The following is a 27544-nucleotide window of genomic DNA, read 5'->3' as shown; positions in this document are numbered from 1 at the left end:
GACAAATGGCGTCCGTTAAAGAATCCTTCACGGACAACGAACAGACGGCCGAAATTACGGACTGTCCGTGAAATTTACGGACGGTTGGTCACCCTAGTCTATATAGTTCTTAATTTATAATAGAGACATTGTAGCAACTCTACAAATGCCAGATAAAAGACTTTAGTTACTCAGGCCTCACTTGGGTAAGCTGGAGCGAGACCACCGAAGTGTCATTGCCATAGTCTGATCCGGCCATGCTTAAGCAGAAGCATTTTTATCAGAAGCTGAACAGCGTACATATGTTCCGGTAAAGTATCTGTAAAGGGCACGCGTGGTGTGTTTCTGTGTCGGCGCATGTGCCGGTGATAAGTATTCTCTCATTCTGGGCATGCGCAGTAGGTTGTTAAACCTGATATCGAATCCTTCATTCACACTTCCGGGACTACGTCTCTCCAACTTCTGGTTGCAGGGGAACAGCTCCTTACCTGCAGTTTGTAGCTCCGTCACAGATCCCTGCCAGCTCACACACCCGTCGTCCCTTAGTGTAGGCTTAGCCAGGGGAGGGATGTACCAGCAGGAGTCGGACAAGGTGAGTGCAGAACCGAGAACTTTGTGGAAGAGTATCGCCTTCACAGGGTACGTTTTCATCGAATATTATTCTTGTTTCTGCCGTATTTGCAGTTTTGTGTGCGGGAAAAGTTTGGACTAGTCGATGTGGACTACAGGCATGTTAAAACTACCCACCTACAATACACTGTAGGTACTGATTTATCACAGTGCGGGTTATTCATAGTATGAGGTTTCAACTTTATATGGTGATGAAGTATGGCACACCACAGTACAGAAGGCTGTACAGAACACATATTATGGCTCCAGGGAATGATTATTAAAACAGTGCCTCAGTGATCCCTTCACACAGCTATCAGCTGGCTCCATATCGTGATAGCGAGCTTCAGACCTGGGATCTGAGCAAGCGGTGCTGCGAATGTTCGGACAATACATTTTCCCATAGCCCATTATTTACGTTAGCCTACCAACCCCAGCATTCTTGGTGTAGCTGACTGAAGATGATTCTCACAACGTGGGGCCTGGTTGACACCGTAATAGAGTTCAATAATGAGACAGGTCCTTTCGCCTGGAACAACATCCTCAGAGGGTATTGTAACTTTAAGGAAAGTTTCCTTTTATGAGTGCGCGAATGTGCTGTACAGAATCGATGCTCGATACATACATGTGTCTTTACAGAACTAGGCCGGTTCTCTTTCCTCTTCCGAAAGCAATGAGCAAAGTCTGTGGTACAAAGAGAAAAAATTATAAGATTTGTGCCTTTTTAGTTTAATAACTACCGAGTATTGGTCTTAAACTCCGATTTTTAGCTTCCATTGCCTGGCTATGGAAGCAGTCCAAATCAGAATGGCACAGACCAGGCCCCATATTTTCCTACTCCCACCTCGCTCTAGTATCTGTGCTACTTCAACTTATTTGCTTAGCCGTGTTCGGCATGATCCCTTCTGCTGCATACATAGCTAATCATGTACTGTTGAAATGTGTAGCCCATTTTTTTGTTTGATCTATCTATTGATTTTTGCATTAACAAATAAACGCACATAGTTACAGCATATGTACCAGAAAAGAGTGCACGCTTGGATGATATATAAGCACAACAGCATACAAACATGTATAACAGGGTACATATCATGTCCCACCCACGTTATGCAACAGACAAACATATTCTATCAGGCTGTGTATATTACTGATAACATTTTTTTATGTTTGAAAGCTTTATTGAAGAGTTTGTTAACACATAAAGATATTAGCATACATAGAAATGATACATAAATCCAGTGTGAAACCATTAATACTACTAATATCAATGCTAAAAAGCCAAAAAGCATTTTATGAGGATTTTAAAGCTAAAAGGGGAGAAGAGAAGGGAAGAGATAGGAAGGGAAAGGAGGGATAAAGGAAAAGTATTCCAAACCATAAACTATCAAATAATTACGGCATACAATCAAGTTATATAAATGAGCGATACAAAATGATCAGCATAAGCAAGAAATAAAACTGGATAAACCTATAAGAGGTAACAAGAAGGAGAGAGTTCAAGTCGTTCAGGGGGGTTTAAAATTCTCTGAATTGATATGCATAGACTTCTTCAAAGCCAATCGATCAAGATATGTGGTGAGGGGTAACCAAAAAAGATCAACATTACGTATAGGTTTGCAATTGGAGACAAAAGAAACGTCCAATCTGTGAAAATGACATAAAGAGTTCCACCAGCCTTGTAAGGAAATATTTGTTAGAGATTTCCAGTTGGAAGAGATGTGTTGGAAGGCAAGAGCAAGCGTCAGGTCGAAAAGGCCATGTGAGTGTACTGATAAGTTTAAAGATTCAGAAAGACTACCCAAGGAGAGAAAAGTGATTAAGAAAGGAGTAGAAAGAGTGAAGATGCGAGAAAGGCATGACCAAACTTTCCCCCAAAAAGTAGAAACGCCAGGGCACAAAAAGAACAGATGTAAAAGGTCAGCATTAGGAGTACCACACGTCCAGCATTTAGAATCAGAGGAGGGTGAGAAACGAGACAAAGAAAGAGGAGAGAGATAGAGTCTATGATACAGATAAAATAAGGATTGAGTAAGAGAAGCAGAACGAGAAATTTTTAAAGATCTGGACCAAAGCTTATCCCAAAGAGCAACAGACCAAGTACAACCAAAATCTGCTTCCCAAGAAAGCTCCACTTTAGTTTTGGCTCGGGTTGGGTTAGGAGATACGAAAAATTTATAGATAAGAGATGCTTTAGGGAGGGTAGTAAGAATATTAAGAAGAGTAGATGGAGGTATTAATGGGGACGAAAAAGGGAGAGAATAGTAGCGGTCAAGGATTATTGCCATGAGGGTTGTAAATTTCTGCAAAAAGGACCGAGGGCAATGAAATAAAAGTTGAAATTGGGGAAAGGAACAAGGTAAAGCACCATCAAAGAGTTGATTAACCCACATTACGCCTCTCACTCTCCGAGATTTCCAAACGATGGGTCTATTATTTAAAAGGATAAGTGAATTATACCAAATAGGGGTATTTAAAAAGGATGTACGTGTAATGATAGAAGGAAGTACCAAAGATCTTAAAAGAGAAGAAGTGTGTTTGAATAGGGGCAACAGAGAATAGGAATTCCTGGCAGAAAAACGCACCACTTCGGCGAAGGAAAAAGGTAATAGTAATGAATGCTCAATGAGGAGCCAAAGAGGAGTGAAAGGGGAAAAAGTTGATGAGATCCATTTCAAGGCTTGTCGTAAAGAAAAGGACCTATGATCAAGACGGAAGTCCGGAAAGTTAACTCCACCATTAGATTTGGGTTTACGAAGAGTTGCAAGAGAAATTCTGGATTTTTTATTCTTCCAGAGAAATTGCGAAAGGAGAGAATCAATTCGTTTAAAGTAAAATGCAGGAATATGAACCGGTAACATGGAGAAGGTATAAATTAGAATAGGGGCTATCATCATTTTAATTGAACTCCAACCGACCCCACCAGGAGAGAAAAAGAGGATTCCAGGCTGAGAATAATTGGTCAATTCTAGAGACAACTGCAGACATATTTAATTTAACTGAAGAGGAAATAGAGTTAGAGAACCAAATACCAAGATATTTAATCTTTGAACTATTCCAAGCAAAACCGGTAGAGGAAAAAAAATGAGGAAGACAGGATGTGGTAAGAGGGAGAATTTCAATCTTATCTGAGTTAATCTTATATCCTGATACCAAAGAAAAGGAGTTTAATTCGAATAATAAGGGGGGTACAGATGATTCTGGATCAGAAATAAACAATAAAATATCGTCTGCATAAGCAGAAAGTTTCAATTGATTATTACCGTATGGAAAACCAGAAATAGAAATATTATTACGAATGGAAGATAAAAAAGGTTCAAGAGTCAAGACAAAAAGAAGTGGGGAGAGAGGACAACCTTGGCGAACACCTCTCCGGAGAGTAAAAGGTGAAGAAAGATGACCGTTCACAAGTACCGAGGCCTTGGGAGCAGAATATAACAGAGAGATAAGGGATATAAATTTGGGGCCAAAGCCATGCCAATGTAATGAAGCAAACAAACAAGACCAATCGACCCTGTCTAAGGCCTTTTCCGCATCAACAGAGATTGCGGCAAGAGGGGTTGAAAGTGAGGAAGCTTTATTTAGGACATTAAGAAATAGGCGAAAATTATCCGATGTGAGTCTACCTTTAACAAAGCCACATTGTTCTTTGCCAATGAGATGAGGCATAAGGGGATCTAAGCGCATCGCAAGTAATTTGGCAAAAATTTTATACACATTAACTAAAGAGATCGGACGGTAGTTTTTACATAGCTGATGGTCACGACCTTCTTTTGGGATAAGACATATGGTAGCATCCTGAAAAGTACCTTCTGCCTTACCAGATGAATAAAATGATTGAAAAAGGGTCAAATGTTTGGGCAGTAAAAGGTCTGAAAAATGCAAATAAAATTCCACAGGAAAGCCATCAGGGCCTGGCTTTTTACCTTTAGTAAGAGAGGTCAAGGCTATAGAAAGTTCATGCAATGAGAGGTCAAGTTCAAGATCCGGAAAGTTAAGATGAGAGTTGGACGGTTTAGGAAGTGTATCAAAATAATTCTGAATAAGAGAAGGAGTAGGAGGGCATTCTGGGGTGTAGAGTTGCTGATAAAATAATTGAAATTGGTCAAGTATTTCCTTATCTTTATGGAGAAGAACATTGTCAGAAGAGTAGACAGAGTAAATGAGAGTATGCTCCTTACGGGATTTAAGATAATTAGCTAAGAGTTTTCCTGACTTATTGTGGCCTCCATAATAACGGGCACTACGAAGAAGAAGAATCGAAGCTGCATTATCTGTAGTTAATTTATTGAACTCCAGTTTTGCTCGCAAGAGATCTGGTGACATAAATTTATCTGAAGAGGTATAAAACTAGTGCTCCAAGAATTTAATATGCGCCAGGGAAGTTTTCCGTTTTTGAAGATATTGTTTCTTTTTCCGAGAGACAAAATCAATAATGAATCCGCTTGCAGTGGCCTTAAAAGAGTCCCAGAGAACATGAGGAGAGATACTAGGGTCACAGTTAAAGAGAGAGAATTCCTCAACAAAAGAACGAAAAGAGGAGAAATTGGTATCGGTAAGAAGTGCGCTATTAAAGCGCCAACGGAAGGGCTTGGGACGTGGTGGGAGCAGATCATGATCTGTTACAATAGGGGCATGGTCCGAAATGACAATGGGTTCAATAGAAGAAGAGAATAAGTTCCGAGATAAAGGTTTAGAAAGAAAGATATAGTCGAGACGAGAAAAAGATGAGTGAGGAGGAGAGAAAAAAGAGTAGTCCAAAGTGTCAGGGTGTGAAAGACGCCAAGAATCAATGAGATGTGATTGCGAAATGGTGTTAAGAAATTGTTTGTGAGACTTGTGTGGTGTGAAGCAAACTGTGGATTTACGATCAAGGAATGGGTCAACAATCTGGTTACAATCTCCAGCTAAAATAAATGATTCATCCTTATATTGGATACATTTCCTTGTAATTAATGCCAAAAAGAGCAATCCGGTTGCACAGGACCATAAACATTGAAGACAGTTAAAGGAATAGAGTTAAGTAATAATTTGGCTAATATCCATCGTCCATCAGTGTCCTTTTCCTGAGACAGAACCGTACACTTTAGTCGTTTGTGACATAGGATAGCAACTCCATTCTTTTTGTTGTTGGAAGGCGAGAATAAGACTGTACCCACCCAACTCCTTTTTAACTTAAGAGATTCAATATCATTAAGGTGGGTTTCTTGCAAAAGAACTATATCCGGGTTATAAGAAGCTAAATGGGAAAGAACTCTCTGCCGCTTAATAGGATTAATGAAACCTTTTACATTCCAAGTAACAACTTTGAATTTACAAATAATATAAAATCAAGTAGGATAGAAAATAGTAACAAAGATGCATGTACAAAAAAGCCAAAAAAGAGAGAAATAGGGAGAATATCGAGAAAATAGAATAGAGTAGAGAGATAGGGGAGAAATGGAAATGAAGGAAAAGTGAACTTGATCAACAAATAAAGGGGAAAGAAAAGGAAAAAGGAAAAAAGGAGGAAATTACAAGAAGAGACAGTACATATCCCAGAAGGATGACTGAGGCAAACATACCTGAGGGGAATACGAAATAGGACAACGGGGAGATGGCGACACTCAACGAGACAGGTCTCCCAAAACGGGAGTCCAGACCGGGCCGCACCTGGACGAAGGATATGAACGAAGAATCAAATGGGGAAGAAATCAATCCATCTAGATAAATAAATAACATTTGAGATCATAGAAATATACAAAGAGGAACAAAGGATGAGATGTTAAAGAACGACAAACAATTAGAAGAAATGAGGGTAATGGAGAATAGAGATGTCTAAAAAGATCAAGGAAGAACAGAAAGTATACATTATTATTAAACAAAGGGAAGAAATGAATTCTAATTAGATGAAAAATTGTGAAAGAAGCGAATTTACAGTCTAATAATTAAAGTCTAACATATGGAAACAAAGACAAAAACATAATTAGAAAACCTGTAAGAGAAGAGAAAGACACAGTCAGGAAACATGCAAAGGAAGAAAAAGTTAAACAATCAGCCACAGGAAGAGGAGGAAGTTTCCATAGCAGAATTAGAACGAATATGAATGAAGTTTTTAAGTTCAGCAGGATCTTGAAAGGTCCATGTCTGATTTTGGTGAGTGACCTTGAAAGTACATGGATGAAATAGACCATATCTAGCACCAAGAGATCTTAGAGGAGCACGTAGAGACAAAAATTCCTTCCGTTGAGAAGCAGTAGCATTCGAAACATCCTGAGAAAGGAACACTCTCTGACCCAACCAGGAGACCTGACGTTTAGATCTAGCAGCTGAAAGAACAGAAAGAAGATCCGTGAATTTCAAAAAAAGAATAATGACTCCCCTTGGTTTGGTTGATGTGGATGAACGAGCACCAAGTCTATGAGCTCTCTGAATATTAAGAGAGGTGGTGGACGGCATATCCAAAAGCTTCGGAAGAAAAGAGGAGAAAAAGAGCACAGGATCATCTCCTTCCAAAGACTCCGGCAAACCATAAATACGAAGGTTATTCCTCCTATTTCTGTTTTCCAATTCCTCAGTATGTTGCTGGAGCTCCAAAACAGACTTTTCCAAAGAGGAAACCCGTTGAGATGTAGATTGAAGATCCGAAATCTGCCGCTCCACAGATGTCACTCTATTATCCATGGACGACCATTTCTCTTCAAGAAACTGCATTTTATTGTTGGTTTCTTCTACAAATGGGCGTAAAGCACAAATTTCCTCTAAAAGCATCTCCATAGAGATAGGAGATGGCGATTTATCTGGGGAGGAAGAGTCCTGTTTCAGACGCTTAGTAGATGTTGATGGAGGTGAGGATTTATTCGAAAGTGGCTGCGTTGAGGAGGAGCGAGGAAGAGACACCCCCGCCATTTGGGCTGCCTTGGGAGGAGAGTCCGTTGTTGAGGGAAGTGAAGATGTTGTCACAGGAGTGCTCCCCGAGGGAATAAAGACAAATTTGGGATTGCGTAATTTGCCCATAGAAAACGAGTTCTTTGCAACCGTGGAGTAGGTGAGGAGAGTGTGGAATAAAGGAACCTAGGTTGTGAAGGAGTCCACTCACATGTAATGTAATAACAATGTCCATCCACGAAATGGCAGAACAAGTGAAGGCCTTTACTAAAAACAAGTCTGCAAAGTTGGCGCCAAATACATTAATGAATATCCAAACCAAAGGTGTGGCGAAATGCAGAAAATGTAGACTCACATTATGTAAGCAACAGTGAAAAAAATTACCTAATTTCTATATTATAGAAAAACAAAAATGTCAAAGCATCAATGTAAGCAGTCCAGTATCCCATGTGATGAAAAATCGGTCTCCAGGGCTTAAAAATCCCCAAAGAGGCCAGTTTAGAGAAAAGGAAAATAAATAAAGTAAGCCATTAGCAAGCGCGAGCGTCGCGCGTTAAACAAAATGGCGGCCGCTCTGAGGGGAGAACGAGCGCGGTAGAAATGGAGTAATTTTGGCTGCAAAAATGAAAAAAAAACGCTCACCAAAAGTGCGCTGCGTTCCGCTGGTATAATCCGACCACAGGTGGACTCAAAACGTACGAAAATCGGGACCGGCATGACGGGAATAGATCTGGTGCGCCGGAGGTCCCGAATAAGGCGGCCATCTTCGTCGGCGCCGTGACCACGCCCCCTATTGATAACATTTAAATGTCATTAGATCAGAACATTCTTAAACCTTCAACCCAACTGACCTCAGGCAGCCAATCGCCCTTCCTAAAGCATATGACTATGTCAGATCAAGCAGTTCTTGATATTACATTCTAGAATTTTTACTGTGTTACATCACTGTTTACCTCTTAATAAAACAAGAGTTCAGGTTTGCCCCCCCCCCCCTGCTAAGTGCCAGCTTCCCATTCTATGAATAGTCTACTGATGAGTCGGGGTGTATAGCCATTTGGAGGGCCACAAGGATCATATTCCAAACGTCTGATATGTGAAATTTTCGTAATCCCATGGGATCTTCTGTTTTGGCCCTTTTGAGGACTGAGCAAGACCAAGCCTGTATGGGTGGTGGGGGCCGGATTCGCGCCGAGTCTAGCGAATCTATATATGGATCATTTTGAAGACAGAAGTATCTACTCTGACCTGAACCCTTTCATTGATAAAATAATAGCGTGGAAGAGATACATTGACGATATCCTTATGTTATGGACAGGTTCAGAGGACCAATTAATGGCATTCGTCGCGTGGTTGAATTCCCGCAACTTGAACATCCAATTTACTATGGCACATAATGATAAATCCATTCCCTTTCTGGATCTTACATTAGAAGCGGAAGAGGGAAGTATTCTGATGTCTCTATACAAAAAATCCACCGACCGAAACCCCTTGCTCCAATACAATTCCCATCACCCGAGAAACCTTAGGGACAACCTGCCGTATGGACAATTTTTAAGATTGCGGCGCAACTGTTCGAGAAGAAAAGACTACTTCAAGGAAACAGATATACTCATTGGCAAACTAAGGGAGAGAGGATACCCAAAGGGACTTCTCAATAGATCTCGCAAAAGGGCTTGGTACAGGCCAAGAGAAACCCTATTGGAAGTACAACCCAAAGACCAAGGAATGGAAAAACTTATATGTGTTACAACATTCAATACTAGAAGTAACGAAATAAAAAAAGTTATTAAGAAGTATTGGAATTTGGTTGGATCTGACATTGGTTACACTGAAGCCCCTTTGTTCGCTTTCAAGCGTGCAAAAAATATCAAGGACTTTGTAGTATCTTCATACTTAGAACCTTCACCCACACCAAACATAAGATCTCTGCTCAACCTACCACAGATCCTAGGACATCATAAATGTGGTCATTGTAAGGTTTGCGAATATACCATGATTGTAACCAGCTTCAATCACTGTGGAAAGACCTATTCTCTTAATCACTTTACCAACTGTAACAGTCAAAATGTGATTTACGCCATCAGATGTCCTTGCCAAATGATATATGTAGGTCAAACTACCCAAAAAGTCAAGAATAGGATCCAGCAACATCAGAGCAGAATTAAATGCAAATCACTAGGAGCACCACTAGTTGAACACTATACAAACGCACGACACACACCCCAACAACTGGAGTGGTGGGTTTTGGAAAAAATCACATTGCACAGGAGGGGTGGTAATATTGGCACTTCCCTTAACTACAAGGAGTGTCGTTGGATTCATCTCCTTGATGCAACCAATTCGGGCCTGAACGAACATGAAGAGACTTATTTACAAATGAGCAAACTGTAATACTACTGCAGGTCATTTATTCTAACCCCTGCATCCATTGTGTTTGCCATTTGGTTTAGTAAGATGTAGTACATGGATCCCTTCCCCCATGCAATTCCAGTATATATATGCGCTTGACATATTCAATCAGTACAATATGGTGACATTGTTTTACACGTCTTGTGTCATGAGCATCGTCATGTTATTGAAATAGTGAACACCATGATACTATTATGTATACCGTGTAATCCAATTATGTTAAAAATCTTTTCGCGCATTATCGTACTTATTGTCATGTACATTGTGATGAAATTCCACGTTGAAGATTTATGGTACTTTACTCGTAATGTATAAATGTTACACTTAAAAAGTTTTGATTTGAGAATGTTTTATAACCTGTATATTTGAAACATTTGTATCCCCAGACGCATGCACGATTATGTTATCAGTGGGATGGCCCTTATTCACTTTGTGATAGACTGTCCGGTATTACTGGGTCCCGCATAAGTTACAAGCTCATCCCTCTACTTCTCCACTCATTACGAGTTCATTCCCGATCATTCCACCCCGGGTTTTTCTGATCATCCCACGAGCGAGGTTCCCGCACGTACACGGCCTCATTGACTACGTCATATAGTCTGCCTCACCCTGCGCTCGCTGTCAGTAGCAGCTGAGACTTTGACGGATAAAGACGTCCAGTTCACGGACACCATGTAAGTTGTTGCACTAACGTCATGGATTTTTCACTTAGTTTCACTTCGATTTCGTGAAACGGTCGTGCCGTAATTGACATGCTAGGTGTTTTTTCACCGCCATTGGCACTTCTAGCTTAGTTTCCTTTTGATTTGTTTTCTTTGTAAAAAGATTTTGCTACAATTGTCTAACCGCCACGCGGTCCTTTTTTCACCCGTCGCATTAGGTTTGTAACAGTTCCCTAGATGTACTAGAAACAGTGCACTTTAGGCTTGGTCTTGCTGTTTTTCATGTATAATTCTATACATATGTCCTTCGATATCCCGTGAGCGACAATTACTCACTTATTGATTAATCTTATTTTAACTTCCTCTGGCAACCTTAATCATGGTGCCTTTTTGTTCGCAGTACGTGGCGATTGTTGTGACAGCACCACTTTCCTTTTCCAAATGAAATTACCGTCCTTCAGGTACGTGCTTTCCTTTAAAATCAGTTATACCCTAATTACGCTGATACGTAGTCCGTTATAACAATGCTACAGCCCCTCTTCTTTAATTGTTGCAGAATTCACTATCAAAGTAGATGCCGACTGTCTGCGTACGAGAGATGAGGAATCTATTTCCAATAAATTAAATCGTTGTCCCAGGTGAGCTATCTTGCCGCACAAGGGAATTTAACCATTTCCTTGGCATGTGACACACACATTGCCCTGACACCAAATTCTTTGCGCTTATAGGTTCCCAACCTATCCTCTGTCCTGATGAAGACCCCCTTTTGATGCATACTAATTGGCACCATCATATAGGGTCGAAACGTCGACGTTACTTGTCCTATGCTTCCGTGCAAATCCACATACAGAATAAGGAAATTACAGCCTATAGTGGTTTATGTACTTCAAGTTGGATCTGACTGTTTAATATTATTTCTATGTATTGTCTATTGTATATAATTGTGACATGTGATTTTTGTTTAAGTACACATTGTTTCACTAACTGTTGAATTTTGTATGTGTTTTCTGGTTGGGTCACCCTGTAAACACTTCGGTGTTTCTATATGATAATTAATACAATTCCATCCAGTAAAACTAATCCATTTCTGTTTCTCTGGTTTTGTGTGTGTTCCTTGCTGTTCTCCAGTGTATTCAGTACATGTCCAAATAAGTTTGCTTGTTTCCCGACAGAACCAATGTTTTTTGCTTTCACCATAATGCCCAGGTTCTGAGGGCTACTGGGTTACCCCATTATCTTTAATGTGTATGGGTGGTGGGTCATTGAATTTCCAGCGCCTCGTTATTAAATGTTTGGCCACCGCTAGCCGCAGATCTATAGAGCGACTTGTGGCACTGTGTATTTTAACCCTCTTGAAAGTCCCAATGTGCACACCGCCCATGTGTTAGATAGTTGTCTTTCAGTGCAACTAGATAGGTGTTGTATTACCCGCTCCCAGTATTGTTGTAATCTAGGGCATGTTGAACTGTGTAGCCTCACTACTCACAATCTTCAGACACATATGGGTGTCCCGAGTCTATATTTTATTTATTTAAAATGAATTTCTTTATTTCTGCGTTTTATTTGAGTGCTAAAATTAATTACTCGCAAAGGGAATGAAAAAGTTGAAACAAGGTAACTCGGTTAGCAGAGCCAGGGGCTAATTAGCCAGCAGCGATTGTAGCTTGGAAACGCTGCTAGAATAGATCAGAACTCCTGTGTAAAGAACGAGAGTGGGAGAGCTTGATGGCGATTGGCGAGAAAGGAGTGTAGCCAGATGCATGATGTATGCACGAATTGGGTCTCAAAACCTCTGACAGTACCAGGACAGTGAAACTGTCACTATAGGCCACGAGTGACCGCTCATCCTAATAAAACTCTGTTCCACCTGAGACGGACAAAAGCAATCCTGAAAGTATTTTAATCAATGGGTGCTTAGCAGCAAAGCATGGACTGCTTTTAACATTACAGTAATTGTGACTTTAATTCCTAGCTCCTGTTCATGTGGAATCCTCATGCACCACTAACTCAGGCTCAGCATATGCTCTTGCTTCTACTACTGAATTTAACTCATTTATGTATCATTTAGTAACACTAGATGATCAAGACCTAAGTTAAACATAATGGAGAAAAACAAAGGAAAAGCACCACAAACTTGGCTAACAAGTAGTCCTAATGTTTTCTTCTAGATTCAGTCCAGAGAAACAGTTCTGATTTATATGTGGAAATGCAAATTGCTGTTTCAAGTAGTGCTAGAATTCAGCCTCCCTTGTTTGTGGCACATTTCCTAGTAAAAAAAAATGTCAGACAGAAAAACCTGCTTCTTAGTCTTTCTTTGCATTCCTTCATAAGGTGGAAATGGTGAAGACTGCATGCGTTTCTTCGGAAAATAAGAGAGCTACAAGGCAGCAGTGTGTGTCAAGAACGCTTTCTTATCTCTGTTTCCTTCTTTCCCCTGGGGTTGGGATGGGACAGCATACACTGTATTATCTCACACAGCCGATGGTGGATCCGGGCGCCCCGTATTTAAAGTAGAAGAGGTTTCTTATTAATTTATGTACTGTTTATCAACACAACATACACCCTACCCTAAGGCATAGCAATAAAATGTTAGCCACCAGTATAATTCACCCAAACATTCCAGATAAACAGTATCCAATCCCTATTGACTTTGAGGATGCTTGAAATGACTCTTCTTATGAGAGAACACTTGATAATTAGCCATAAGCACAATTTTAACACTCGATGCACGTGTGCGCCATCAAACAAAGCATAACAATCAAAACCCTCAACCGATGCTTGGAACCTAATATGGCCAGACCTTAGCAATTTCAAAGAGAAATTTTATGGCAAGATGGGAGACTGTCATTATCTTTGATATGCAAATGACAATTACATTCTGTATGAGCAGGCGTTAGGAGAATGAGAATGAATTCTTTTAATAATAAAATCTAAAGAACATTATAATTACGAGGGGGTTCCCAATTTTTGCAATCAAGGCAGCTTGTATCACATTTGATGTTTTTAGAAGTTGCGTTGATTTTAAAACATATTGGTTCTTTGGATTCTTGGTAAGTGTATAAATTGTGTCTTTTAAACCAAAACTGTAGTGCAGAATAAACAGCAAAACACACAAGATGATGGACGGAATGTTGCACATTGGCAAACCATTCACCCCCTGTCACAGATCTGGGTTTAATCCATCGTTATTTTGCTTACCACGCCACCCCATTTCAGATATGGCCATATGCAAATCAGTCTTGACCCTGTGCCTCATGGGAACAGTCCAGCCCGAAATGCCAAGCCATGTCTTCCCAGGACCGGAATCAAGCATCCTAGGACCGGTTTCAGGGTTTCACCCCTCTTCAGCCAGGATAGCTTGACTCCAGTGGCGTAGTGAGCACGGGACCCACGTCTGGGCATACCCTTCCCACATAGGGCAAATAGCAAAAACACACAAGATGATGGACGGAATGTTGCACATTGGCAAACCATTCACCCCCAGTCACAGATCTGGGTTTAATCCATCGTTATTTTGCTTACCACGCCACCCCAGTTCAGACATGGCCATATGCAAATCAGTCTTGGAGTCAAGCTATCCTGGCTGAAGAGGAGGTGAAACCCCGAAACCGGTCCTAGGATGCTTGATTCCGGTCCAGGGAAGACATGGCTTGGCAGTTCGGGCTGGACTGTTCCCATGAGGCACAGGGTCAAGACTGATTTGCATATGGCCATGTCTGAACTGGGGTGGCGTGGTGAGCAAAATAACGATGGATTAAACCCAGATCTGTGATTGGGGGTGAATGTTTTGCCAATGTGCAACATTCCGTCTATCATCTTGTGTGTTTTGCGTGCAGAATAAACATACAGGCACTAATACAGCTACATGAGCAATGCATGGGATGTGGAAGTTAAGGAAGCTTGGTTGGTAAGCAGGCGCCAGCAGATAATTTTGTGCCTAATAAACACGTGCCGAACAAATCTTCACATGCAGAGTGTGAAGCCTTAAAGACTGGTTGCAGATTCAGCTCGTAGTTTTGGGGTTGAGAACGCCATTGACTGGGGACTGAGGGTTTGCCAGTCCCCCCTGTAGGCTGAGGCGACATCACCCAGAAGAATCAAGAGCACTCGCCCTGGAGCACCAGCTTTTGCTTGATCCAGAACAGTGGACCCTGTTAGGAGATCGCCTGCAGAGAGCTAGGTCCAATAGGACTCCTTCTGCGAGGATCCTGGGAAGTGTGAGATTCTGATTCGTCTGAGACATCGCACTGATTGGGTTGGCTACCTGTGTGTGTCCTGGTGTCCCCAGCATAGCAAGTGAGGGCAGCAGAGAAGATTGGACTGCCGCACCGATTGGGCTGTCCACCCGTGTATGTATTTGCGACCCCCTTACTCCCCCTCCCCCCCATATACCAGGAGCTGCAGTGACGATTAAGGGCCGTCACCCTGGTGCAACACTGTGGTGAAGATAGGGCTGTCGCCCTATGCACAGAAAGTGCACCCCTCCTCCCCAATACATGGCAAATAGGTGCTGCAGAGGGCCTTTTCCTGTGAGCAATGTACAACTGTGAACTCAAAGCTGCTACTTTGTCATTGGAAGTTGAGTAGCACCCGAGGTCTGCCATCAGAGACTTGTGATACTTAGCTCGACAACAGATGAGTATGTGGAGGTTGATTCACTGTGTCCGCTGCAACAAGACTACTGCTCGTCGTCGGCACCAACTGTAGTCAACCTCATCCCAAAACCACTGAGAGCTGACTGAAGCTCCAAAGGCCCTGGGACACTTATACTTTGAGTAACCATAGTGGGACTTCTATGACTCGTATTCCCAACTGGGGCATAACCTGGATGTTGCTTCACGTAAATGGGTAATAACCACAGTCCCTAGCTAGAATAATGGAGAGGCTGGTGTCAGAACGGACAGTGCTAGAATACCAAATGAAGAGTGTGTTAATATTTATTGTGTACCATATTTTGCTTTGTGTGTGTGTGTGTATAAATACTGCTTTATAAAAAAGTGATTATTTGGCCGGGCATTCATTTGTTGACGTTGCTAAGCATACACCGAGTTGTGAGCCTGTATTCTCATTGCATCTACCTCCTCCCTGAGAAGATTTGACTACTCAACTCGCGCTTCCACTAAGTTAAGTGCTGAAGGGATACTTGGCCCAGCCCCTGCTTCCTCCATGACCCTTTTGGGGGTTTTGACCGCATCAATGAAGGAGGCAGTTAAAACTGTTTTAGTGAAGAAGAAGAAGATGGTGGTTGTTTGGACGTTTAGAGATGGAGTTTTGGTCCGAGGAGAGAAAAAAGAAATGCAAAAGGGAAATTAAACATTTAAGAAGAGATAGAGAGGCTGGGTCTCGGGAGAGAGCATGGTGACAGAGGTCTATGTACCAGAAATTAGAACAGTGTCCAAAGCTGCACGGAAAGAAACGTTGCCTTGAAAGGCACAAAGGGATTCTGGTTTTACCAGATGAAGAGGAGGTATTTGGTCTGCAAGAATACCAAAAGGATGAAACTACTGCCTATGATCAATATATTTATGATAGTGATGAGGAGATGAAAGATAATGAGTGGTGGTTGGAAAGATGTTAAATCCATTAGAGTAGTGATGAAAAACTCACTCTGAAAAGTTATGTTGGTCCCTGAGCAGCACACTATGCACATAGCACAGATCGATGTCCTATAGAGCATGTTGGCGGGTATGTTAAAGAATGTATAAAAAAAATTCCTTGAGCGAGGGAAAGGAGATTAACGACAGATGTATGTTCGAGACCAGTAATAGAAGATATGTTTTGTGTAACACCCAGTTTTTTGTTTATACTCGGAAGAGTGCCAAGGAAAGAGTAGAGAGATCCTTGAGAGACATGTGAGGACACAATTGTGGATCTCCTGGGTCCTTTTAAAAGCATTCTGGATGTAGCAGTGAAGGCGCATCCTAAAAATGTGGCCGCAATTGTATCTTTATTGAAAGGTTGAAGTCAAGGGGCTATTTGAGCAATGCAACGTTGATATCAGAAAGACATAAGGCAGTTGTGATTCCCATCAGCCCAATGTTAGAGCTATGGCAAACTAAGAAGTTAGCATAGATTCGAAGGACCTTCTGTTTGGAGAAGAAATGGTAAAATCAAGTAAATACATGTCAACTTTTACAGCCTTGAAAAGGCACAGTTTGCTATGAGAACCCTCTCAAATGAAGGAGGCAGATTAAAAGAGTGGTATCAAGCTTGGAGCTGTATAATGTGACACCCATGGGTGTTAAGAACAGTTTTAGAATTCATAATAGAGTGGGTAGAGGTGTCAACGCCAAGAGAGAATTGTCAAAGGAACAGAAGAGCCTTTATAGGTTAGGAGGGGTATCAGATGTTAGGAAAAGGCAGTTATTGATGAAATGCAGGTATTTGTGAGTGCTATATTTTTAGTAGAAAAGAAGGACAAGATTGTAGAGAAGTAATAAACGTGAGGGAATTACACAATATATAGTGTACAGGCATTTCAAGATATTTGGATCCATCTGTTATGAGATATTTTGCTGGAGGAATATTGATTGAATTTGAATGTGAACAATACTTATTTTCTAGTACTAGAGGAGAGTCAAGGTTATAACCTGGTCATATAATCACATCCACTTTGCCTGTTCCTGAGCATACCATTTGGTCTTTCATTGTCCCCAATGGTGGTTCATAAATATGTTGAGACCAGCTATAGCTCATTTGAAAGAGAGAGAGGTGTGAGGTTGATGGTTTACTTGAAACATATTTTGAAAATTTCACCAAAATTCAAGGAAGTAGAAGTGTGTTTAATCATGATAATAGAACTTTTGGAGAGTTTAGGTTTTATTGTAAATTGGGAGATAGTCAATTTTGGAGCCCAAAAATATTGTAGAGTTTCAAATGGACACAGTAAAGGGGGTTTCGAAATTACTGGTGCAAAAGGTGTGGAGAATAAAGTCACAGATTTGAGGTGTGCTGAAGAAGGATCAGGTAGAGATTAGGAACTTGACTCTACCCATAAGCATACTATCCTTATAGATTCATACAGATTGTATCTGTCCATCATATTACAGAGCTTTAAAGAGTTTGAAAGCGAAAGGGATATGTGGAGACTTCAGAATGAATTACATTTGTAAAGCACATTGCTACCCAGAAAGAACATCCTGATGTTGAAGTAAAATCAACACACTAGAGAAGGCCTGTTATCTTTGCTGGAACAGTCAGGTTTTTAATGATTAAGAAACGTGTAATGTCAGAAATGGCGTGCATAGAGTGTGAAAGGGAGTTCCTTGTTTTAACTACTGGGTAGGAAAAAGAGTAGCTACCTAATCGGCTCTTAGGGAGACGCTGGTTCTGTATGAGGGTAACATTAGGTGATTAAAGAGATCGATAGGAATAATAAGGCTGAAGTCTGTGCCTGTTACTGATACAGAGGGATCCGATTGGTAGTAAGCTCAGTGAGCTATGCAGAACTCCTTGAAAATGGAGCATTTCCCTATTGGATGCCAATGTAATTCTTTCAGGATATTGCCAGGTGAGATGGAAGCTTCTGGCGGAGTCTGCCGTGGTGTTTTGTACATATTGCAAGCAATGTTCCCTCTAATTTGTTTCCTCTATGTGCAGCAGAGTAAGGTCTCTGTGCGCTGCAGCCAAGGCTATGTGCGCCAAGAACCCGACCGCGCATGTAGACCCGGGCTTTAAGTTGAATGAAAAAACTAGGGGGGTTTATCAAAGGGGCGTGACCGATGCAATTAAGGGCATGGCTTAAAAGCAATTAAGCGGAAAATCTGTGCTTAGAATAGTGCGCCACCCGACTGATATTTTGCTTCTTCTGTCATTGCATCCAGATCAGTGGTCGAAGTGGGAGGAAAAAAAGTAGGGGAACTGTGGGCGGAGAATCAGAAGGTGGGAATAACCTGATGATTGGATCAGTGGGCGGAGTTAGAGGTGTGGCCAGGATTGCAAAACATCCCAATCTTTAGTATTTGTTTGGCATTTCACTGACGGCATTTCCAGCAAAAGTTTTCTTTTTTGCATCCATTTCACAGACAAACAAATGAACGATTGGAAGAAAGAGAGGATGTGAACCATTTCTTGAGTCATGGTTTTCGGTAAGTGAGGAGGAGTTAGACAGACAGAGAGGGAATAGGAGTAAGAAAGAGGGTGGGTGACGGGGCAGCTGCCAGCGGCAGACCAGAAGCGGACACCTTCCTTGTCTCGTCTGGGCAGGAAGCAAGAGACAGAGACCTTTTCCTTCCCTGCTCCCCGCCCGTCCCCGAACAGCCACTAATGCCGAGCCTTCTCTGAGGCCGTGGATATTTCTTACCTCCCGGGACGTACGTTCAAAATAAAAAATTGGGGAACGGAAGATATAGAATTAAAGAAGTAGAGGCACGCCGTGCCCTGCCGAACCCGCCCACTTCGACCACTGATTTGGTCCCCTGTGAAATGGATGCAGAAAAGAAAACCACTTTGCCGTTTTGACATTTTTCTATTCCAAAGTGCAACCTCGGAAATAAAAGGTTCAAAATATGGAAAATCAATAACTAAACAAAGCAAGACGGAGTGTTCTGAAAGTGGGCAGATCGGTTTTATTCAAACCCCAAAAACATTAGCGTCACTTTACTGAATTTGCCAGTCAAGTGCTGTTTTCCCCCGGTGGGGAAGTGCGCCAAACCTGGAGGTACTGCAATACCTGGTTGATGTGTGGATTGGAAAACAAAATGTGTACGGCGGCTTTGTGTTCACAAATGTGGTCTTTTTGAACCATACAGCTTACGTTTTGTGAGCATATAAGCAGTGGACATTGAAATGGGTCCTTTCTGGGCCCTCTAGTTTTCAGGCAGAAGCACTCACTGATTTCTGAATAGTGAGTGTAAAAGCGTTAAGTTCACCATGTTGTTCCTGCTTACATTTCGCATGCTTTATTTAATCTTTCATTCCCTATGAGTGTTTGCTTTTTCCAGGATGTTGTTACTTTTTCCTTTAGGGAGTAAATTGCTCTTGCCTAGTGCGTAATTTGAATTGAGTCGCATCCAGTTGTTTATAGCAGGTCAAATTGGATTGTATTTGAAGGCAGTGTGAATTTCTCTCAGTGGGGCATTATGGTGTTCAGAGAGGGAGCGGATGTAGTACTGGGGGCAGAGCTGCCACATTTAGAACTGGGGAACCAGGTTCAGCCTTCATGAGCAGTCCCCCAGACCACTCTCCTGAGGGAGCACATTTCCATGCTAGGCCTTAGAAGGCCCTGCAAATCCGGAAAAGCCCTGGTGTCTTAACACCAGCAGGTGGATCCTAGCAGTGGCAAGTGTGGGTTCACCTTGAAGGTTTACCCACCACAATCCATACTGAAGTTCACCTCCAGTCTTGCAGGCAGGCCTAGGACCCTAGAGCAACAGTGACTCTGTCACTGAGGTCACAGGATCCCCGGAGAAAAGCTGGCTCTAGGGCAGTGCGACCGGTGTGACCGCAACGGGTGCTGACTTTGATTGGGGGCGTTGTATATTGTGGTTTTAAAAGCGCTTACTGCCTCCTTCCTGGCCTACAGCAATTTTCGGCAATAATAAAAAATATCATGATAACGCCGGTGAATAAAAGTCTTCCTAGAGCGAGTTCGGAGTTTTGTCTAGTGGAAGTTTTGACTCATGGAAAGATAGCGCAGAGGTTTTAAAAAAATTGTTTTTATGAATTTCTTTCAATTTCAGATTCAAAAAGAACACCTACAGACGGTTATGCTGTAGCAATTGATGACACATTAACAGTTCGTACACTCGGGGTGGCAGGAGATATTGACAATGATTTAAATGACAATCGTAGACACACAAACACTTAATAGTAATCAATCAGGTATACAATGTGGCAGTGGAGGATTACAGTACATTAATGACATGAGCAATCAGACCTCAGTGACAGTCAACAGGTATGCAGTTAGCGGGCCCCAAATATCACGAGGTTTGGAAGTGCTAGGCAATTCCTCAGCATAGATAGCGCAGAGGGTTAATGTGCCTGCTGCTAAGAACATGTACCATGCCCATCACAAAGTGCACATATTGTAAATAGGTCAGTGGGTTACTGCTTTTGACAGTAAGATTCTTTTGCTACTTGAAGTTTATAAGTTAAAATCCTAACAAAGAACAGTGAGCTATTAATTTTCATCTTAGAGCTGCATACAGACTGCAAGATATAAACTACAGCTTTATGGTTTTATTCCCTAAGCATTTCATTATCCTAATGTTGCAAAAAGTGTTCATTTGGATAGAAATCAATAACGATTATTAAAGTGAACCCCCAATCATGGTATTAAGTTTTAAATTCTGAGTTTGTGTTTCTCCAGATCAATCACTATTAAACTATACTGCCTACTAATATGGTTGTCATGTGACTCCTACATCTTGTAGTCCTTTGTCTTATGTAACATTTCCTATACAGTGATTTACACACGTCAAATCGATTGTCTCTGTGTATATTGCTGATGACAGAAACTCCATGGCTCGGAAACAAATGGCTTGTGCTTCCATTTTTAAGCATATTTGGGACATTCTATGATTAGAAACAATCACTCTTTGTGAATTTATTTTAATGTCAATAACTCATATTAATCGTTAAATAATCATGTGTATCCATTGGTTGAATTACATAACATAATAATCTGTAACTGGTCAGTGAAATGCCAAACAAATACAAAAGATTGGGATGTTTTGCCAATCCTGGCCACACCTCTAACTCCGCCCACTGACCCCATCCTCTGGTTATTCCCGCCCACAGTTCCCCTACTTTTTTTCCTCCACTTCGACCACTGGAACAAATGAACGACAGGAAGAAAGAGGGTGAGAACCATTTCTTGAGTCACGGTTTTTGGTAAGTGAGGAGGAGCTAGACAGACAGAGAGGGAATAAGAGTAAGAAAGAGGTGGCGCAGCTGCCAGCGTCAGTGCAGAAGCGGACACCTTCCTTGTCTCGTCTGGGCAGGAAGCAAGAGACCTTCACAATGGCCTACAATCAGCCCGCAGTCGTGTTTCATTAAGACAAGACATGCATCAAGTCCAAAAGACCGACGTGTAAAGCACACGTCGTGCTTTTGAACTTGTTGCATTTCTTCTCTTAATAGATGCGCGGCTGGGGGCTGATTGTGGGCCATTGTGAAAATATTTGTTAATTGCAGCGCATGACGGTGTTGCAATTAACAAATATTTTTACAAAGGCCCACAAAGAGCCCTCCGCAGCGCTCCATTAATACAGAAATGTGGCAAGTGCAGGAGCCCCTGCGGGCATAGGCTTCCCGCAATCAGCAAATTACCGTTTTTCGCGCCGCTCGCGATTTAAAAGCGTGCGGCGCAAATGGTCAGCCAGGATGTGCGCGCTTCACACCGGACACTGCGCGCTTGGTGGCACAGAGGTGCGCGCGCGCGCAGCTTTCAAGGGGAACACTGATTGCAAGTGACGATTCAGATATTTTGGAAAGCCCAAGTGAAGGGAGTTCCTGCAGTTTAGTCTAGAAGTAATATGGGCTTTTGTAGTCGTTTTTCAGTCCGATATAGGAAGAAGGGTAGGGATTTTCCCAAGCATTCTTAACATTATAAATGATAATGTTGAAACATGGCTGACCTGTGGGACAAAAATAATCTTGGGCTAAAACCAAGGAGAAAAAACAAGAATTACACTGAAGGTGAGAGAATAGCTTCAATGGTGATTCGACAAGCTTGAGGAATTGAGCGGCAGAGTGACATCTGAAGTGAAAACAGAATTTATAGTACAATTAGATTGAAGTTTGTTTTGAACGGGGCCCATTGGGGCAGGAAGAGGCAAAGTATATATGTATGTATGTGTGTATATATATATTACCTACTGGCGGTCGCCAGTAGGTAGTTATAGTTAGGACCACGTTTCCATAGGAAATCCGCAACATTCTATTTTGAATAACTTTGGCGCCGGTCGACGAATCCTCGCGAATTTTTCAAAATAGGTGGGGCGCTACGCTCCGCTCCTACCCTAAAAGTCTCGGGGGGGATTCGTCAAGCGGGGGCTGAGATAAAAGGGGGGTCCCAAAACGCGTTTTTCCCATGCATTTTTCCATAGGACCTTTAGACAGGGCTACAGCCCGAACGGCTGAACAGAATTACTAGAAATTTGGCAGAGAGGTAGTCCTCAGGTCAAGGAAGTGCCTTTTGTAGGTTTGGTGTAAATCTGTTCAGTAGATTCTGAGAAAATAGCCTTTAAATCAATATATATATCTGAGCCAGCTTACGGTGCGCTTACGGTACGCTTACCGTACAGTGGCGTGCGCGAGCGCGATTCTGATTGGCTCTTAGATCTAAGTAAACATTCGAATCGGCCGAAACCAGAAAGCGGCAGCCGCCATTTTCTCTCTCGCACTGAGAGGGATTTTTAAAATATAAAGCCCAAAAACATGTAAAGGGGCTGTTTAGACAGCTCCCACACACATAGCCATGTTGAGGGAGTCCCCAAAGATCCCCCAAGGCCAAAAACGGAATTTTAATTTTTTCAGGAAATTTCGCCGATTACGCTTACCGTACGCGTACGGTAAAAAATTAAAAAAAAAAAACAATTATCCACACTCTCTCCACCCCGTGTGCAATTGGTGCCCGAAGGGCACCAATTGTGCATGGCTTAGTAAACCTGAGATAAACTAAAATATTTAAAAAAAAAATAATAAAAAAAAAAATTATCCATACACTCTCTCCACCCCGTGTGCAAATGGTGCCCGAAGGGCACCATTTGTGCATGGCTTATAAAATATACGAAAAATTTAAATATTACCTTTCAAAACGAAGTGCATCATATGTCCTCCATGTGCGCACGGTGCGCGAAGCGCATCTTGCGTACATGGCCCATCTAGCGTAACGTGGGCACGCGGTGCGCGCACGGTGCGCGAAGTGCACCGTGCGCGCACGGAACGAACTGCGTTAAGTGGGCGCGCACGCCACGAATGGCGTAAAGTAACTTAGCATTTAAAAAAACGTACAAATTCACTGAAAAAACCATAGGTTTCACACACGTTATAGTTAGGAATTAGCATTTAAAAAACCTTGCAAATTCACTGAAAAAACCATAGGTTTCACACATATTATAGTTAGCGGAAATTTTACTGATAAAAAACCAATGAAATTCCCCCGTTATAGTTAGTGCAGGCAACTATAACTCACGCGACCGCAATCTTCTGCTGATGACATATGTGTCTTTATGAAAAAAAAATATTTGTAATATATGTATAGCTAAAAATGTATGGAAGAAGACATGGGCAAATAAGTGTCTAAATACAGTATTAGCATCAGCAGAAGATTGCGGTCGCGTGAGTTATAGTTGCCTGCACTAACTATAACGGGGGAATTTCATTGGTTTTTTATCAGTAAAATTTCCGCTAACTATAACATGTGTGAAACCTATGGTTTTTTCAGTGAATATATATATATATATATATATATATATATATATATATATATATATATATATATATATATATATATATATATATATATATATCCCACACTCGAAAAAATCTGTGTCAACGGAAAATAGAAACCACGCAGATGCAAAGTAAGGCACAATTGTTGTTAATTTATTTCAAAGCCGAGTCTTCACAAATCTGACGCGTTTCGGGCATCCGCCCTTGCTCACAGACAATCAGTTAAATAAAATGAGCCCATTTTATACATTGAGGCTTTCAATTGGCTGCATTTTTTTTCACCATTTTTTTACACCATGTGACATTTAGAAAGTGAAGACACATTACTCAAAGTTAGATAGTCTGTTTTCCAAACAATTTCATATTAGACCACGTTGTATATACTTTATAAATAAATAACAGGTTAAAATCCAAAGCCATCAAGCGCAAGTCAAATATTCAATTTGTATAAATTCTAACAAAACAATTGCGCAAAACATATGTAAATATGCATAATTATTTGGCATAAAATACATATAATCCATAGTCAGTGTTTCAATAGTATCCAATCTTGATTGACTGTGCAAATAACGCAAATATTATAGATTAAAATTCATTATATCACTGATTTATAAAAACTAATACAAAAAACTTTACTTTACAATGTGCAAATTACGCAAAGATGTAAACACAAAAAATTGTGCAAATAATGCAATTTTGTCAATAATTCAATTTTTTTAGATATAGATACCAAACCATGGAGGTCAAAATGAGATGCGCCTAAAAGCATATAATGCTATTAGCATGTTTAAGTAATAATATTGTTTTGTTGAAACGCCTGAATGTTTAAATTCTAAAATGTTATAAAACATTGTGAGTGAACTCACTGTTATTAATTTTATGGTCTGAACAGATATATCACAGAGTCTATGTCAAATAAGTGAAGTGAAAAAAACACATTTATATATCCCTGAATCATGTAATTAAACACACAGGGAAAAATAAAATGTGAATATAGAGAAAAAATGGGAACAAAAGTGGAAATTCATAATATATTTACGTGGAAGCAGGCAGGGCAATACACTCTAAAGAAATCTAACCATACATAATACATAATATGATGTTAAAGAAACACATGTAAATCCTCCGTTGTATTAAGCCCATTCGGGAGTCTGCTGTCTAGTTTTAAAATAAATTCCGATTCTAATCTCCTAAGCATTTTATCACGGTCACCACCTCTCTTGATTTTTGGAACCGAGGCAATTACAAAATAATTGAGGCATTGTAGATTGTTGTTGTGACAAACCTTAAAATGCCTCGCCACCGGATACGATACATCATTATTTACAATGGCACGTAAATGCTGAAGAATTCTAACGTGTACTGGTTGCCGGGTGCTCCCGACATATCTGAGATCACAAGTACAAGTTAGTACATAGATAGCGAATTCAGTTTTACAAGTAAAAGATCCACGTATGTCAAATGGATCTGGGCTAAATGGTGTGCAGTATTGGCTGGTGTTTTTACCAAATTTGCACGCTCTACATGTGGAGCAGCGCTTGAACCCGGGCCGGGATTTCAACCACTCTTCTTGTTTTCTAAGCTCAGGAAAATCATGGCAAGCATGGGTCCTTGAAGAGGGTCCCCTCCGGTATGTAATTATTGGCCCATCCGATAATCTTGGTTTTAAGACCAAATCAGTTTTTAATATCGGCCATCGTTCTTGAATAATGGACCTGATTTGTCTCGCCTGTTTACTGTAGGCTATAATAAGCCTGGGGGTCTGGCTGTTATTTGCAGAATCACTATCAACAGAAATATTAGATGTTGATAAAAATAGTGATTCACGAGTTCTGGCTTCTGTTTTAAGAACTGCATCCCTCAAGATTGATTCCCTGTAGCCCCTTTGTCTAAACCTTTCCAGAGCTTCGGTTGTACAGATTTTAAGATCGGCTTCACTGCAAATCCGTTTGAGCATCAATAATTCTCCAAACGGAATATTATCGATAACATGTCTAGGATGCGCACTGCTGGCATGAAGAGTATTATTTCCAGCAGTGCTTTTTCGATAAAGTTTAGTGGCCAAATGATTCTGATGTACAAACACTTTAACATCTAAAAATTCAGCTTCACACTCACTGATGGAAGAGGTGAATCTAAGATTTTGCTGATTAATGTTAAGGGAAGTAACAAAATTAGTCGCACTGGCAATATCACCACGCCATAAGATAAAAACATCATCAATAAATCGCATCCAAAGTACCACATGCTCATTGTATACATCATGATGTGTTAGTCTGAGGACATGCTCCTCCCACCAGCCTACATGTAAACATGCATAGCTGGGAGAGAAGCATGCCCCCATCGCCATACCACGCTTCTGAATGTAAATGTCATTGACAAATAGGAAAAAGTTGTTATTGAGACACCAACTGGTAAGTTCCATCAATAATTTGTTATGGTTGTAACAATTGATAGGCCTCTTGCCTAGGAAAAATTCCAAAGCTTTAAGCCCAGATGCATGGTCAATACTTGTATAAAGCGACTCGATATCTAAGGTGATAAATAGCATATCATCGCTCCAACCAGCATTTTGGATTTTACCAATGACGTCCCCAGTGTCTCTGATGTAAGTGGGAAGGCCTTTCACCAAATCCTGCAGGAAGTAATCGATATATTCAGTCACATGTTCCGCTACTCCTGCAATGGCAGAAATAATAGGCCTCCCAGGTACTGGAACAACTTGTTTGTGGACCTTGGGTAAAAGATATAATTTTGGTAATAAAGGATGCTCAACATGTAGAAACTCAAATTCCTGTTTGGAAATCATGCCTTCTCTTTTCCATTTCAACAGAAGTTTTTTTAGTACTTCTCTAGCTTCATTAAAATCCTTAATGGTGCTCTTGGAATAGCATGATGGATTATTAAATTGGTTCATTGCTTCCCTGATGTAGGCTTCCTGTGGCCAGATAACCACGTTACCTCCTTTGTCCGCAGTGGCCACAATAATCCTGTGATCATCACTCAATTTTTTGGTTAACAATGCATAGTCCTTTTCATGTTGGCTTTTGTATCTTTTTTTATGCTTAATCCTATGGTATAGCTTTTTGAGATCATCTACAATTACATCTTGAAAAACATCAATAGAATCCCTAGGCATTGTGGGGATAAATTTTGATTTAGGTTTGAATGGGCTCAGGTTGGCTCCCAATTGTTCAACCGAGGCCATTCTAAGCTCCTCCTGAGTGGAAGCCATATCAAGATTAATCGTATCATTAGTAGCCAGTTGATGTATTGTCAAAAAGGTTTTAGTGTCTCTCGCGTGTAAATTTAAGGGGTTCATTGCAACAGCAGTGTCAATGGTTGAATCCTTTTCATTCTCATTATGGCCCTCCTTGACACAAAAGAACTTTTTTAATTTCAGTTTTCTGATGTAAAGATAAATATCAACTCTCGTTTTTGTATAGTTGAAGTCTGAAACCGGACAGTATGTTAATCCAAGACTTAAAAGTTGTTTCTCGGCTTCAGTGAGGGTGACTGTGGATACATTTATGATTTCATTGTTTGTTAATACTTTCTTCGCCAATATTGCTTTTTTTGTTTTTTGGGCGATTTTATGCTTTTTCCGACGTTCACTCCTCCTT

General features: G+C 40.9%; 1 protein-coding gene across 5 annotated transcripts in view; it reads left to right on the top strand.

The window, feature by feature from the left end:
* Nucleotides 1-402: 402 nt before the first annotated feature.
* The window catches only part of LOC146856171 (uncharacterized), a 128367-nt gene continuing 101225 nt past the window's right edge, over nt 403-27544 (top strand). Inside the window, exons 1-3 of one of the 5 annotated variants that reach the window (XM_085654220.1) lie at nt 412-571; nt 10924-10984; nt 11080-11161. Coding sequence is in view for 2 of the 5 variants with exons in the window: in XM_085654219.1 (XP_085510345.1) it covers nt 548-571 (24 nt within the window). In the remaining 3 variants the exon portion in view is untranslated. Of the gene's footprint in view, nt 619-10923; nt 10985-11079; nt 11162-27544 lie in introns of all 5 variants that reach the window. The other 4 variants (XM_085654221.1, XM_085654219.1, XM_085654218.1 and 1 more) reach the window with 4 other exon arrangements.

Source organism: Triturus cristatus, chromosome 4_1, assembly GCF_964204655.1.
Source record: "Triturus cristatus chromosome 4_1, aTriCri1.1, whole genome shotgun sequence".
Lineage (NCBI taxonomy): Eukaryota > Metazoa > Chordata > Amphibia > Caudata > Salamandridae > Triturus > Triturus cristatus.
This window is presented reverse-complemented; position numbering and strand designations above follow the sequence as displayed.